The 15,803-nt window shown below is 37.6% G+C and overlaps 3 protein-coding genes across 3 annotated transcripts; 1 reads left to right on the top strand and 2 right to left on the bottom strand.

Annotated features, from left to right (window-relative positions):
* The first annotated feature begins 829 nt into the window (after window positions 1–829).
* Window positions 830–3,744, top strand: LOC113695920 (reticulon-like protein B12). The gene is made up of 4 exons (XM_027215127.2): window positions 830–1,691; window positions 2,055–2,235; window positions 2,909–3,120; window positions 3,249–3,744. The coding sequence occupies exons 1-4, from the start codon at window positions 1,622–1,624 to the stop codon at window positions 3,416–3,418; spliced, it is 633 nt and encodes a 210-aa protein (XP_027070928.1). The 5' UTR covers window positions 830–1,621; the 3' UTR covers window positions 3,419–3,744.
* Window positions 3,745–3,816: 72 nt separating this feature from the next.
* Window positions 3,817–7,966, bottom strand: LOC113695919 (E3 ubiquitin-protein ligase HAKAI homolog). Its single transcript, XM_027215126.2, has 4 exons — window positions 7,777–7,966; window positions 6,013–6,323; window positions 5,598–5,656; window positions 3,817–5,206 (listed from the first exon to the last, which is right to left on the bottom strand). Exons 2-4 carry the CDS (start codon window positions 6,259–6,261, stop codon window positions 4,015–4,017), a joined length of 1,500 nt encoding a protein of 499 aa, XP_027070927.1. The 5' UTR covers window positions 6,262–6,323; window positions 7,777–7,966; the 3' UTR covers window positions 3,817–4,014.
* Window positions 7,967–9,773: 1,807 nt separating this feature from the next.
* On the bottom strand, window positions 9,774–14,461 carry LOC113697290 (mitochondrial uncoupling protein 1-like). Its single transcript, XM_027216844.2, has 9 exons — window positions 14,139–14,461; window positions 12,909–13,127; window positions 12,733–12,811; window positions 12,357–12,490; window positions 12,167–12,265; window positions 11,960–12,064; window positions 10,820–10,894; window positions 10,460–10,546; window positions 9,774–10,155 (listed from the first exon to the last, which is right to left on the bottom strand). Exons 1-9 carry the CDS (start codon window positions 14,226–14,228, stop codon window positions 10,120–10,122), a joined length of 924 nt encoding a protein of 307 aa, XP_027072645.2. The 5' UTR covers window positions 14,229–14,461; the 3' UTR covers window positions 9,774–10,119.
* Between the last annotated feature and the right edge of the window lie 1,342 nt (window positions 14,462–15,803).

The following is a 15,803-nucleotide window of genomic DNA, read 5'->3' on the forward strand; positions in this document are numbered from 1 at the left end:
TCAGTTCAGGAGTCTCCAAGTGAGCATTATGGCGACTCAGAGAGTAGTAGAGCTCCTTGGTTAATGCCAAAAGAACAGTTACAACAATAGAGTGTAACTACCGAGCCTTGGTTTTCAAATGGACACTTATCTTCTAAACAGGACTAAGAGAACTAAAAATCAATTCATTTTTTATTCATGTATAGAAATAAAGGGCACATGTTCTTAGAACTCTTAATCGATTTCTAATTTCTTATCTCCATGCATTGTTGATGGTAATGCACGGCAATGAGAAAAGCATGGAAAGCTGAGATTACCTTGAAAAGAAAAGAGGAAATTAGTGTGCTTTTTTTGTTTTGTAATAATTTTGCTTTCTTTGAGCGTATTATTAATTAAAAATCAGAACCATATTTCGTTTACTAGGATAACTCGGCTAATCTAAATTTTGTCTCTGTTGTCTTGCAACTACTATCAAATTCTTGGTAAAATTGTAACTTGGTAATCTGAAGTTTCAAATTAATATATACAAATGAAGAGCTTAAAATGTGGATAAAAAGATAAATTGGTTCAAAGAGGAAATAGAAAACAAATGTGTCTTTGTTTTGTAATACTTTCGCTTCGTCTAGGCATATTAATTAAGCATATTAATTAAAATGAAAAGCGATATTTTTTATTTCTTTGTCTTTTTCTTTTGTTGATACATTTTAATTCTTAATTTAAAAAAAATGCTAAATAAGGTAGATTCTGGTTTATATCATTTGCTATGGTATCTATCTTTTTTTGCGATTTCTTCTGTAAATGGTTTCCACATCCAAAACAAATTATTGAACAGGTTTAATTCCATAGACTACATGTTTCATGATCCATCCCTTTTGAATTTTACTAATAATCAGTATATTTTTTCTGCATAAATTATTATTTTTATTACTTCATATATTTTGCTTTTTGCTTTATGCAAAACTGGGCTGGGCATTTTATATTTCCATCGCGCGAAGCGCGTCTATGCCTCCTAGTACCATCAAAAGGCCGATCGACTCTGCTGTTTTCGACTGAAGCATTCGAGAGAAGAATTTCCGGAAAAGACATCAGTGGAATGTGTGGCTGGAATGTCTTCGTCCCAGTTTCCACCCGCAACTCCACCGGCCAATCTGCTACTATTCCCGGTGGACCCCACCGTCCACATTTATGTCGTACAGGACCATAGCATATACATATACATATACATATATACACGCACGCACACAGTGTGTGTGTGTGTGTAGAGTAGTAGTACTAAATTATCTTTCTTCTGCCATGGGGTGGTCAATTGTCAAGGGCTTGCGGGCGGAAAAGGAAAAAGAAAAAAGGGAGAAAGGAAAGCCATTGAGTGTGTTTTCAAGCTTTTAAGGCTGGAATCTGATAATTCACTAACCCCTTTTAACTTTCAGCATTTGTCCACTTATTTGGCGACATGTACAGCATAAGAAGAGAGATTGATTAAACAAATGCGGCAATTTCTGCTCCGATGTAAATAATACTACATGTAAAAATTTACCCTGGCGTATCCTGTAGTCCTTTCTATCGATTGAATTTTCCTGTTCTTGAAGAACCCCGGCTGCTGCATTTGACTTTCTGATTATTGTCTATCGTCCGTTCCGTTGAAATGGGTTCATCATCAGATCGGTTGTTCAACAGGCAGGGAACAGTTCATCAAATTCTTGGAGGAGGGCTTGGTAAGGCCTCGCAATTCAGATGCTTGTTTACTTAAAGTTTTCTGATTATGGATTTTGGATTTCCAATCGAGTAAAAGAAAGTTTTCTGAGTGGATGGTCGTTACAGTTAACTGCATTGGTATACGTGAAATTGCCCTGTATGTTTATGATATTAAAAACCCCAAGCTAATGGATAACCTTCTTGCCAATGAAGAAACTGAGATCATCTGTTGCTTGCTTCTCCTAAATCTAATGGTATTTGGTAATAGAATAGTTGGGATGAGGCTTCTTTGAGTCGGATTTACTTGCCAATGACTTCTCCTAGCCATCCAAGATGTGGATGCGAACAAAGTTTCTGATGCTGTGCTTTTACTAACTCTACAGCTGCAGATGTGATACTGTGGAGGCACAAGAACTCAAGTGCCGGAATATTAGTTGTAACTTTAGCAGCTTGGGTGGTCTTTGAAAAATCTGGCTATACATTGATATCCTTGGTATCGAGTGTGTTCTTGCTTCTGTTGACAATTCTCTTTTTCTGGGCGAAATCTGCGGCTATCCTCAACAGGTAATGCATGAAACTGTTAATCTAAGTTTCTTTTCCTTTTGAAGGGGATTGTCGTGCTTCGGACGTATATTAACGAGCCGAGTTGAGGCAATGGTAGTGAACATCTTAAAATGATGAATTGTGTGCATTAGTCTAAGGAGGGTTAAACGAATCTTTATCTTGCTTGCTTGCTTTTCATGTCTGGTACCCCTTGTGTCTTAATTCTCCATAGCATGGTTATTTAGTTCCATTTGATTTCATTAGCGCTAAGCCATAACTACATGAGCATTTCACGGTTTTGATGGATCCATCAGATGTCCATATATGTGTCACGCTTGTGGAGTCTGTAGCCAGTGACATGCTACCAGATTACACTGATTTGAGATAGGTGAACTGAAGATTGAGCACTCCTGACATGACCAACACGTTACAATGTGACCTCTTCCACATTACACATAAAAGGGCTGTCGAAGTTCAATTTTATTGAGATATTATTAGTAATGTAGCCAGTATTTGCCAATTATGAGACATTCAAATTGTACGTGGTTTGGGTGTTTTTTGACCATAAACTTTCAGTAAAGGATTCACCTGTAAAATATGGTTCGTTTGCTATTTGTTGTTTAAGATCCTAATGTCAAGTTCCAGTCAAGTGACGCTGACTTTTTCATAGCGGCCTTGTAAATTTATGAAACAGACCTGCTCCACCTCTGCCACATTTGCATCTCTCAGAGGAAATGGTTAACGATGCAGCGGCTACTATACGCAGTCACATAAATATGTTGCTCTCAATATCCCAGGATATAGCACTGGGTAAGGACTCGAGGATGTTTGTTAAAGCTGCGGCATGCCTGCTGCTCATCTCTGCCATTGGTACCTTTACGGATTTCCTTTCACTGGGCTACATTAGTAAGTTGATAATCCTGTTACTTAAAAAATTACCAGTTGTTGAGAATGATAGCCGTCTTGGCTAAGATTAAACTCAGCGCTCGTCTTATTATTTTCTTGAATGGCTTCTCGGTTTATTTTGATGGCAGGCCTAGTTACTCTTCTTACAGTTCCTGCAATTTATGAGAGGTATGAGGACCAGATTGACAGATTTGCAATTTTGGGCTACAAGAGATTGAGGCTGTTGTATGACCGGCTTGATAGAGAGTGTATTAGCAGGATTCAGAGTTTAAATTTGGAGAAGAAAAAGCTTAGCTGATCATCCTCACTAAAGAATGTTTCGAGTCTTGAGGTCTTGCTGTTTTCTTTTTTCTCATTTTTCACACATCGCATGCTTCTTAAGGCATCAGAGGACTAGGTTGGGAAGAATTCTCTCCCTCAAACTTGCAAAAGTGCGCTTTGCCAGAACTCATTTTCCCCCGTCTGTTTCCAGTCCACTATATGCACTTCAAGGACCTCTCGAAAGGCAGGTCTACACTCGTGCATGACTTGAGGGAGTCGCAACTCACACGTATGGATATTATATGTTCATGGGAGAGATTGTTTATTCTTAATATTAATACATGCTTTCAACGAGTTTCAAGAGAGGCTGGAAATTAACCTTTGCACTAGTCACCCAGGCAACTGCATTCCAATTCTAAAAAAAATTAAGGAAAATAAAGTAAAAAGTATAGTTGGTCCCCTTTCATTCTTCACAGAAATATTCAAGACATTGCTTTAAAAGTCACTTTGAAGAGCCTTTTCAATCCATTTTCAAGAAACCATCACTACTATCATCCATCTGGTAAGATGCAACGCAAAGTTCGTGATAGTTTGAAAAAAAAAAACGTCGAGTTGAAAAAAGTAACAAATTTACTACTCCTGATTACTAACAAAACTGTCACGCTTTTCATTTGGCCAACCAAAGCCTTGTCCATCATTGTTTGTCTCATTGGAGTAGAACTTGCCTCGTTTAATCTGAGCCAAATGTGGAGGAAAAGGAGGTGGTGGTGGGAGGGGAAGAGGTGGCTGTGCTAATATGCCCTTCCCGTCCCGAGCGTCCATAGATGTTCCACTTTGCCCGCTTTCCATCCCTTTGTTCGTGGAAGGATGTAGTGGTAGGTTTGAAAGTAAAGCTGCTGGATTCCGTCCATAATCCCCTTGGAGAATTGCAGGCCTTCTTCCTTGAGGATCTGATGCAGTATTATTCATGAAGCCCTCAACACTCCCTTGACCCGTGGGAGATCTTTCAAAATTCCCAACACCAGGTCCCAAACTCCAGGGCCGAGGATAGCTTTCCGCAAAATTTATGCTACCAGCAGGACCGGGTGGAAAGCCTAACAATGGCCCTTGTTCTGATCCAACTTCTGGCGTTGACTCTGGCCTTGCCATGTCATATGGTGCACCATAAAATGGTTGAGCTCCATCAGGCATAAAATGGGGATAAACAAACTGAGGGGGAACTAAACCTGGATTCAGATTCACTGGTCCAGCAAAGCCAGGGGATTGAAGGGCTTGCATCGGATATTCAGGAAACGGAGACTCTGCTCTTATTCCTTGCTGCTTTTCTGGAATCTGACTTGAATCTTGCCGTATGCCACCAGGTGAATCAAAAGCCTGCTGAGTAAAGCGGTTCTGTGAACCAAGCCTGTCAAAGCCTGGAGGCGCATTATTATCAAGAAGTTGCTCTGAGGAATGGTTCTGAATTTGCCCAGGAAAAAATGGCATTACTTTTGGCTGCATGAAAGGCCTAGAAATTGATTGGTCTCTCAATTGTGGACGATGAGCATCACGATCATGAACCTGGGAATTTGAGTGCATAGAAAACATTGGCCTCGGTGGGGCTTGAACTGTAGAATCTGAGGCTGTAGATTTTCTCATACTTGCTGCCTCTGAATCATTTCCTTCTTTTTCTGCATTGGGATGCAGAAGGTCACCATGAGTCTCAAGGATATGTGACTCAAAATCAGACTTCTTGAGGAAAGACTTGAGACAGTGAGGGGCAGCACAAATGAAGATTCCTTCCATCAACTTAATTGTCTGAATCTTCTGAATCCGTTCGTCACATCTGTACCGCAGTGTAAAATTCAGAAACAGAGATTGTACAATAGCCACCTTTAACTTGTTCCATCAAGCACAGTGAAAACAAATCAATACATTTGAAATTCTAGAACCTGATCACATAATCAATACATTTGACAAGGAAAATTTGATGATATCATAGAATACGCTATAAATTGGGATTGCATATTCTGACAGACAAAAAAAAAAAAAAAAAAAATTTTGGAGGAGGAGGGAGAGGGGGGGGGGGCACATACTCCCCCTATATATTCATCTCACACATCGCTCCCAATGTAAATAGCCATATGATTAACATAACATAGTCAGGCTCACTCTGTAATCATCTCCCAAATCAGTTCTGAGATAATAATTCAAAAAGGATTTAATATGAAACTTACATGAAGCAAAAAGAATCACTCCTGGCGCAATCCAGACAGAAGACATGGTCACAAGGGCTCTGCAAGAACATAAAGTAGTAAATGAATAAAACTGAAGCTAAGAAACACAAACAAAAATCATTCCATTCAGCTCACAGACAGCTGCAAACAGCTGTATATGACATGAGCTTTACTTACTCAAGTTAGACAATGCAACATGAATCCTGAATCATTCCTTGAACATTTATAGTGCACAAAGGAGAACTTAGGATTGCATAAATTGGAAAAACCCAATAAAGTTGATAAAACATTCTGGTTGTTTCCAATTAAATTGTCTTCTGAAGTGTGGTGCAAACTCATAAGGAATTTTTTTTTTTTTTTTTAAATGAAGGAACTAGAACAGTAGAGATGGAGGAAAAATGTACTGAATACACACCAGACGTCCATAGATAGCGATGGGTAAGTCACAATGTACACAAAAATGAACTCTTTCACCAAGTTGGCGACGGGACCTACGACCAACAATCTTGACAAGGGCAGTTGCAGCAGGTGAACCAAGGCACTTTGCTACAGGGAGATCCGCTAAGACAAGGTGATCAGGGCATGCCACTGTCACTGTGTCAGCAGGCAAGGGCTTCAAACCTCCAGCTTCACTGGATGGCTTCCTCAGGCGGATCTGAAGCATCTTTTAGGAAAGATGCTTCTGTTGTACAAGCAATCAATAGAAAAATGAAGTCTTTCCTGAACCTGCAGCCATCAAGAAAATCAGACAAGCGAAAGGTATGCATATATTTTGGAATAGACAGAAACCATGAAGGAGATGCACAAAAAAGTAAATTCACAAGAATAAAGCCAATCAAAAGTGTAGGGCATACAAAAAGAATTTCAGGGGTTGAAACATAGACAGAAGACATATTTTAATACTCAAGTACTATATATTAGAGCAGTGAAAGTGGCAACACAAAATAAATGAAGCATAAAAACTGAACAATTCCTAAAAGAATTTCATTCAACTCAATCAAATATATCGTAGTTGTCATATCTATGTCCAAAACCATGTGAAGGTACCAAAACAGGGCTTTAAAGCCATGATGCAAATAAGTCAAGTGAACAGATTAACCAATTGAGATTTGGGATACAGATTATCAGATTATGGAAACAAATGTAGAAACTTTAGCATGTTTGTCAAGCCAAAAAAGACTGAGTACCGTACATTATGGAAACAAATCCATAAACAAATTAGGGAATCATAAGTTTTGGCAGAAGACATGCGAGTATGACAAAAAGCATGAATGTTTCTGAAACAACCACTAATTGCCTTGAAATTCGTTTACACTATTGACATGTCTGAATCAGAAACTAACATTGAAAAATACAAATAAAATATGATAAGATCATCTAACCACTTGGAAACATTTGAAGATGGTGCACACAGATGATACAAACACCAGAAAGGAGTACTGATTTCCTAGGGAATAATCAGAGGACCAACTGCAACGAAAATATGACTAAGAAGGGCTTAAACATTGCTTTCTAATCCGTAAAAAAAGTGGAAAAAGGAAGGAACAGAGTTCGATGCTTAAAAGAAGTCCCATTTTGGATTGAACTCTCAACCAATAAAGGGGGGGGGGGGGGGGGACTGCAAGGATAAAAATTGTAAATCAGCAAATGAATGGAAATCTTAAGTTGGCAAAGCCAAATCACTTTCGTTACTCAGACACTGTAATAATTTGCAAACAAATACGAAGGCTATCTACATCCAAGAAATATGAACAAAGAAAGGGGAAAAACATGGAAGTCATCCACCAAAGAGCCTCCACGAAATCAAGAGAGCTTAGCAATTAAGTTTGAATTCTAAACGATCAAAGAAAAGTTTGAATTCTAAACCCTAATGACACCGCCTAAGCAACTGAAAACAGCATAAAACCAAGTAAATAAATAAATTATGTGTGTACGTGTGTGCATTGGTTTAAACCATACTCCTTCACTGAAGAAGCCACCTCTGAAATATATAATTCCGTCGCCAACTCAAAATTACTAGTTGGCTGAAAAAAGGGAGCATACGATTAAAGTCTAGGGGTACCGGCTTTTGATCTGATGGGGAAAAAAAAAAAAGAAGCTTTAAAGCAGCAGAATGGGGGTCGCTGGTAGTGGCCAACGGCATCACCGTCTTTTTATCGTAAATAAGGAAATCACCTACCAAAGAAAACGAGGATGAAGGAGAGACTGCAAATCGACGCCGCTGTTGTCCTCTTGGGTTTCTGCATGTGGTCTACCGACGTACGGCGGAGCCTGATGGATGATTAACCCCTGTCCCAGAGGGCCAAAACGAAAGATTCAATTTTTTCAGCGGCTTCCCCCAGATTTTGTGGTATTTGCAATTTTTGTCCGCTGTATTATGGGCCTTATATGAGCCCAAATGTTTTCCCCTAAACTACGGGATTGCTCGCCACGCGTTTTTTTTTTTTTTTTTTTTTTGGAGAAAAAGGTCGCCACCCCTTTTGACATTACCAATTAAAATAGCTCGACCCCTCCGCAGTTTTATATAGGGATGGCAACCCCGCCCCGTTGCCTATTAATTCCCTCGACCCCCGCCCGTCCCTCCTTCCCGCCCTACTTCTCCCGTGGGTGTTCCCGCGGGGTTAATAAAATTTTATTATATAATTTTATTATAGTTAAATTTTAATAAATAATCAAATATTAAAATATCAACACATTACCAAGTTATTATTCATTGTAATTTTACAATTGAAACTCATAATCAAACAAAAGTTATTTGAATACAATCTAACATGATGAAATAAATACAACTAAAATAGTCAAGTTTTCACTTTTGGTACAAATACAATCACTAATTCATTATTATGTTTGTGCTTTTTTTTTTGAGAAAAAAGTGTTATTTTATTAAGTGTAATTAGGAATTTAGTATAAATGTATTAGTAAATTTAGTATAACTAATTAATAAATTCTATTAGTAGACATGTATAATTATTCGTATAATTGATAATATCAATTATATTACATATATTAATATATATTATATAATACATCTAACTAATAATATCATTATCATAAGTTTATAACTAATTAAATTACATATTATATATAATTATATATATATACTTTTTTTTTGCGGGTAGCGGGACGGGGGCATACTCCCCCGCCCCCGCCCCGTTTCTAAGCGGGAGGAAAAAATTCCCCCCCGCCCCACCCCCGGCGGGCACCCGCCCCCATTGACATCCCTAGTTTTATACTACCAATTGCAAGTTCCAACAATTTGTGAACATATGAGACAATTTAACCCCAAAAAAAGGGATAATTTCAGAAACTTCCCACCAAAACTCGTGGGAAGTACTGTAAATTCCACCAAAACTCGTGGAAATGCAATGGATGACTTTGTCTCCTCAATTGCATCTGAAGACTCATCCTTAATAAAGATACAAACAAAGAAATTCAATTTCAACTGCTACTGAAAATATATTAGTTATTAAAATCATTGATAAGTTTTTTTTATGAGGGAAAATCGTTGATAAGTTCAATCTCTTACCTTTTTTGTGATTAAATTCAGTCCTTTTTAATATAAGAAAGATTTTAAAACTCTTTTTGAGAAAGATTTTAAAACTCTTTCGCAAATCTTGAGTTTGCTTCTTGTAAGGTGATAACAATAAGTAGCTTAACGATAAATCTCTCTCTCTATGCGTGTGTGTGTATTCTTAATTTAATTACTTATTTTCCCACTCTTACGTGACTTGTCCAGTTGAAAAGAATTGATGAGTCATTTGAATACTTGATTTTACCTCTATTTATATTTAACTCTTCTCCAACCAATTCTTTTCATAATTTCTCTCTTAACAACATCATTTTTAATAAATTTGAATTATATTTTATTATAATTATCCTCTCTCTTCTAACAACTTTATAATTACTGGAAACCTAATATCCGTTCATGAAGAAAATATATTTTTGCATCTTTGGTATATAGGCGAACACAGACATATATAGTTTTAGATTTTTAATCATATAAAAATTTAATAATTAAATTAAAGATTGACATGATATTTGAACATTTAAATACATTAATTTGCTAAAATAAATATTCATAAATATGTAAAATCTTATTTTATTTTTGTATAAATTCACAACCAATACTAATATAAAAACAATCTGTGCTAATGCTCGTTAATACCGGGGACAGAATTTGTGCGGACTCTGTGAGAGCAGATATTTTTTCCATTTCTACACGGAATGATTTGGAACCTCAAATTCCTCAAATAAATGTCAGATAAAGGATACTACCAAATAATGTATGTGGAACTAAGAGCAAAATAATGGACGCTGTGATTACATATTGAAGATCGACATTTTAGTCCATTCCTCTCTCCAATTTCAACTGTTCTCATGATCTTATTATTAGGTTTCAGAACCCAGATCAACAAGAAGAAGTTGGGGTTCTTATTTCCCTCCAACGCAAAGCTTCCATGTTTAACAAGAATGTCCGAAGATAGGATCGTCACAGTTTTGGTTGACACCCCATCCTTCAAAATCAAGATGACTCTATACTTCTCACAAACTTCTTAGCCTGCGTCAAGAGAGATAAAACCTATATATAAAATGCTGATCATTTCTTGTTGACTCTCTCTCTCTCATATGCTTGTGAGAAAGAGAGTAACAGGGTTAAAGGAACCTTTCACAGTTATCATGTCTTAATGCATATATAAGAAGAAAGAAAAGAAAAGAAAAGAAAAAAGAGCAAAACCGCAATCCAAATATGTTCATATGTAAATACTAGGCAACAATTTTAATTAGAATTGAAAACTAAAAATGCATGAATGATATTATACTAAGAAGAATCAAGACGTAAAAATCTGAATTCCACCTCTTACCTGCTCTAAAGTCAGAAACATGATCACATTCCATGATCCTAGCCGCCCAAAATTGGGGATAAAGCCTTTGTAGAAAGCAAGAGGTCCCTGCAACCAAGTTGAAAGCTCATTTTAAAGCTTGCCACGTAATTTATCTATGATGTTAGGAATCAAGAACAACGGATAAACAAATCTTAATGCAGGGTGAATAACAGTGGACACCTTTATTCAACTGGCATGAATGTGCCTGAAGGCTAGTGGAGGAAAAGGGGTTCCAAAAGAACAAAGAATGCTTGTGGTCCAGAATTATCTTTCACAAGGTGAAACAGAAGCACTAAAAAGGGATCTGAACAATCAGAATGCAGGAGAAAATGAACTCACGTCATTCTTCAAAGTCTGGACAAAACAGTCAAGCGTATTCTTGTATGCGGAATCTCCCATCATTCTGGACTTTACCTGCAAAACAACTTAATTTGTTTAACTTCCTCATTGCATTTATCACTAGAAATGCTAATAACAATAGTCTGCAAGAAATTGCCACAATCCTATCTATTAGAATAGCCTGTGAGAAATTGCCACAATCCTGTCTATTGGGATCAATGTGCTCATGGCCTCAAAAAATAAAAATATACTAAGAAACAGCTATGAAGAAAAGCTCGAGATTTTGTCGTCAGCATGACCAGATTTACAGGAATGTATTATCACTGAGGCAGCACATCAGTTAAAGAAAGTCGTATTCTGAAATTCGCTTTCCTCAGGAAGTATAAACCCAGTGGATTACATGAATTTTGAAGATATTTATACATCAATCCCCTCCCCCTCCCGGTCCTTCCTTAAAATATTTGAAAAAAATTTAAAAACAAACTAATAAAAACAAGCGTCTATCCTTGTTTCCGACCAATTACTCATTGTGATAAACCCATTAATAAGATCTCAAATATTCATGAGATTTCAGATATTGACAATTTGGCATCCTTTATACATGGTTTATACTAGAATAGAATCAAAATGCTAAAAGCACACTATTGAATAACAAATGAAAATATACCATGTCATTAAGTCACCTTTTTCAATCCAAAATGGGAAGTGATCAAGTAACTTTAACAAATTCACCAATCACCATGAAGCAAAAAAGTTCTATCTTAATAATTCAGAACTGCCCAAGAAATATGAGTGACTTCAACAGGAAAGTCAAATCAAATAACCAGAAAGCATATCTTCTAGATTGCGTTACTTTGTAAACAAACAAGAGAGCTACGTAATTTTCTTTTACTTTCCTAATAGAGCCGTATCTTTTATCTACAGCATGTGAACTCCACAGTGCATGAAGCAAACAACAAACAATCAGTATAAAAACATCATGAAAAAATGATGGAAATCCACTCAACCAAGCACTGAGAGAGAACTACCAATACTGATATCAAGCAGACAAACGAGGCATCCATGAGCTCACCAACAATTTCGATGAGTGAGAACATATCCACAAATGCAGAAACAAAAGATGTCAGAGAGAATACATACCACATCAACTGGAGAACCAATGCAGACTGCAAAGAAACCAGCTCCGAGACCAGCTAAAAGATGAGTGAGAACATTATCTGTGAACCCAGGGATCTTCAGAATTGTCTGGGTAGAAATTAAAGAGTGAATTAAGAAATACGATAAATTGCAACTTCAGATTGACCGAGAGAGAGATCAGACAAAGTTTCCGATCATGACCGACCAAACCTGCTTCACTTGATCATAACTGGCTAGTTCAGCAGCATTAATGATGGCATTTCGTGCAACATTGGGCCCAAGTCCGGTCCAGAGGGCTGCAATTCCTTCCTAAATTTTAGCAATAAAAGTTGAGGAAAAGTAAATCAAATTGTTTGAAGGACTCATTTTTTTCAAGAAGGCGAAGGATGAGAAGAGTCACCTGTCTCACTATTTTTGAATAAGCATCTAATGCTCCTGTATAACGCCTTGGCACACCAGGTGGCAACTTACCCTCAGCTTGGAGTCGTACTTTAACAAGATCTGTGGGATTTGCAACCATAATACCGAAAGCACCTGTTTAATATGGGAAGTGAGTTAAGGAATCCAGAGCCAGCAGATTAAAAATAAATACTATCCTAGTCCATAAAAATGATGAAACAAGATAGCATGATGCAACCGGTTTGATATGCAGATTCTAACCTTATAGGCTAAAATTTTTCTAGTTTCTGTCTCACTAATTTCTAAAATCTATTAAACCACAATTGAGCACGAGGATAATGAAAATTATGTCAATGTGTTACAGAAGATTTGCTCACCGGTTGTGAGAGCAGCAAGTATTTTCTTTGATAAAGGCACATCCCCCACATGATCCTTGCCTACATAAAAGTTCTTAACCTGTGCAGTTTACGAATAAGGGATGAAGATCAGAACCCAATCACACCAGAAACATAGCTAACACTAGATTAGCAACAAAAGTATTATACTAACGTACAGGTTCATACAATCCAATCCTGAGACCTCCAAACAGGCATTGACGATGTAGTCCTGGCACAACTCCTTTCCACAATGCAGACATACCTTCCTCTCTAGCAATGGTCCCCACCGTACCCAACAAGCCTCTGTATTTAGGCAAAGCCAGTCCATCCCCTTCAACGGCCTTCTTTTGAAGCTGCAGCCTGACCTTAGCTGTGTCCAAAGGCAGAGTACACACCTGCACGTTGAGGAGAAGTGCGTCCAGATTCGCAGAAACAGGTCGAAAGTGATGAAAAAGGATCGAATCACAGTTGAGCAGATAAATAAGCATTACAAAATAGTAAAAATTAACAGAGCCAAATTTTGGAAGGCAACATCAATTTCAGAATCGCACACTAAGAGGTTACCCAAGCCAATTAACCAAAGCCCCGTCTATATGACATTAAAAACATAGGTAATATGAAAATGTTATGTAGGATGAACTTTGGTTGTTGAAGAAAAAGTAAAGTAACAAAGATCTGGACTTATAGATAGACGCTGATTAACCTTTGAACAATCTTCTTATGTCCGAAAGAGCCGTTGCCACCAAATGGAGGTTGGGAAGAAGAAGAGTGAAAGAAGCCGATTCTCAATTCGCCAATTCGGACTATGAAGTCCTTGAAGTACAAGTGAAAACGCCAACTAAAGACGGAGACATGAATCTTGATTTAAGAATATTTGAAAACTTAAAGGAAGCAAGTGGCAGTAGTAATCAAAACACAGCAGATCACAAAACATTTTTTTTCCCTTTTTCATGTCATAGCGCAATCGAGCAAAAACCACTGTTTCATATATTTTTTTCGTTAAAATCAAATATCTCCAGCAATTCAATGCTTGAAAAACAAAAGTAGCACGTATGAAGTAAGAAGTGAGAAAAATTCAAGACCAGGATTGCAGGAGGTGCCTAATACAATAATCTCGTTGACAAATTGAACAGAATTTTTTTTGGCGGCATGTTGAGATGGTAGGTACATATGTAAATCCAATGCTAGTAACTTAAGGAGATTACATAAAAACTAGCAGAATTTGTACGCAAGTAACAAGGAGGAGGTGGCTTATATGCTGAATATAAAAAGGGGGGGAGGGGGGGGGGAAGTAAAGAAAAGGAAGGGGAGGTGACTTGATGAAAAGAAAAGAAGTTGAATAATGATGGCGGAGGAAATTGTGTGATGGAAGGAAGAGAGAGAGAGAGAGAGATGTATTAATCTACCTCGGCGATGCAGGCGGCGAAGGCGCTGCTAGCAAAGATTCCGGGGAGTGAAATGTCCGATTTGGCGTTGCCGTGATCCCCACCACCCATATCGGAAAAATCAAATTCCCAAGAAAAAAAACACTCAAGTGGTACACAAAACTACAATAAACTCAACGCCTGGTGAACTGGGAACCCGGCTGATGCCAGGCTTAATATTCCAGTTGAATGCTGGAAAAAAAGAACCTAACACCAAAAATTTCCAGGTATGATACGATGCTTGATGAGAGAAAGGTTGGGTTTTGGGCAAAGGAAGAAGTGGGGATTGGGTATGGAGTCGGGGCAATGTCGAGGAAAGTGCTGCTGCTGCTGATGCTGCTTTAAAGGGAAAAGGCCGGGCGGCAGCGAGCGAGCGACCGGATGATCGCCCAAAAGCAAAAATTAGAATTTCTTTTCGGGTTAATCAAAAGTAGTGCCCTTAAGGTTTGGTGTGTTTTGCAGTTTACCCCCTAACGTTTTATTTTCTCACTTTATACCCTTAACTGATAATCAAAGCAAAGATCTAATGATGCTAACAATTGACACCAAAAAGACAATACTATCCATAAAAAAAATGACGAACGAACATAAATACCCACATGTTCGAGTTAGATATAGCACAAATTATTTTTTTTAAAAAAGTACAAAAGAGTAATTAGCCTATCGTAAAAATCAAACCTTTCAAGAATTTTTGGCGTCCAATTTTTTCTTAAGGATGGTAATTTACTGCATCCACTGTTTCTTGGATTGGTTCTTCTATGTGGTATGATGAATAATAGCATCTAAAGGAAGAGTAAAGAAATGAATTTGAAGAAATTTGGGACTTTTTTTTCCCTCTATTTTAGCTGCAAATGTTGCTGATGATAGAGATAAATTTTTTTGATGTGATGAATGCTCAAAAGATGTTAGAAAACTTTTAAGGGTCGATTTTTTTTAGAACATGATGAGTGCCATTTTGGTCAAAAATGTTAACGATTAAAATGAGGGGTAATGTTAGGAAATAAACTGTAAAACCCACCAAACCTTAGCAGCACTTGCTGTGATTAAGATTAACCCTTTCTTTATGCTGCTATCCCATTCCCCAACCCCCAACCTCCCAAATCCAATAGCCTTTATTCTTTGATTCGCGGTTCCTTCCTCTTTGCGTCAGCTTGCTTTAAATCTAGTGATTTTTGTATGCCCACCAAAAGCAAAGAAACCAAAAAAGAGAATGTGCAGTCAAAAACTGGTGCCGATGCCTTTTCGGGTAGCATCAAGGCTTTCTATACAAGCAACGGAATGGGCCTCAAAACCCAAAACAAAATAAGGAGGAATATTAGCATAAGGATTAGGATTCATAGATGATGAACAAATAATGAACAGATAAAATGATGAAAGTTTTCCCTTTAGGTTAGGCTCTGATACCAAATCCCAGAGTGTCAGCTTTAATCTTTGAAGGTATTTCCGAACACAACAGCCGCCTCTCTCTCTCTTGGGCTTTCAAAAGTTCAAGGAACTTTTATCACAAAAATCAGAGTAAACACGTTTGCCAAAAATAGTATAAGGATTAATAACTGGCAAAGAAATAGGGTTAACCACCTCTCTTAGACCGTCTTATGCAAGATGGCAAGCCCCGTTGCCCACTTGGCCTCAACAATTTGTTACTAG

Source organism: Coffea arabica, chromosome 6e, assembly GCF_036785885.1.
Source record: "Coffea arabica cultivar ET-39 chromosome 6e, Coffea Arabica ET-39 HiFi, whole genome shotgun sequence".
NCBI lineage: Eukaryota > Viridiplantae > Streptophyta > Magnoliopsida > Gentianales > Rubiaceae > Coffea > Coffea arabica.

Bases quoted from the DNA above. Each gene is read 5' to 3' on its own strand.
- LOC113695920 (XM_027215127.2), top strand. From the start codon at position 1,622: ATGGGTTCATCATCAGATCGGTTGTTCAACAGGCAGGGAACAGTTCAT. The intron at 2,236-2,908 runs GTAATGCATGAA...TTTATGAAACAG, and splicing joins TCTGCGGCTATCCTCAACAG to ACCTGCTCCACCTCTGCCAC. The intron at 3,121-3,248 runs GTAAGTTGATAA...TTTTGATGGCAG, and splicing joins CCTTTCACTGGGCTACATTA to GCCTAGTTACTCTTCTTACA.
- LOC113695919 (XM_027215126.2), bottom strand. From the start codon at position 6,261: ATGCTTCAGATCCGCCTGAGGAAGCCATCCAGTGAAGCTGGAGGTTTG. The intron at 5,657-6,012 runs GTGTGTATTCAG...ATGTTCTTGCAG, and splicing joins TCGCTATCTATGGACGTCTG to AGCCCTTGTGACCATGTCTT. The intron at 5,207-5,597 runs GTAAGTTTCATA...ACTGCGGTACAG, and splicing joins AGTGATTCTTTTTGCTTCAT to ATGTGACGAACGGATTCAGA.
- LOC113697290 (XM_027216844.2), bottom strand. From the start codon at position 14,228: ATGGGTGGTGGGGATCACGGCAACGCCAAATCGGACATTTCACTCCCC. The intron at 10,895-11,959 runs GTATGTATTCTC...GTTGTTTTGCAG, and splicing joins TTGGTTCTCCAGTTGATGTG to GTAAAGTCCAGAATGATGGG. The intron at 10,547-10,819 runs GTGAGTTCATTT...ACTTGGTTGCAG, and splicing joins TCCAGACTTTGAAGAATGAC to GGACCTCTTGCTTTCTACAA.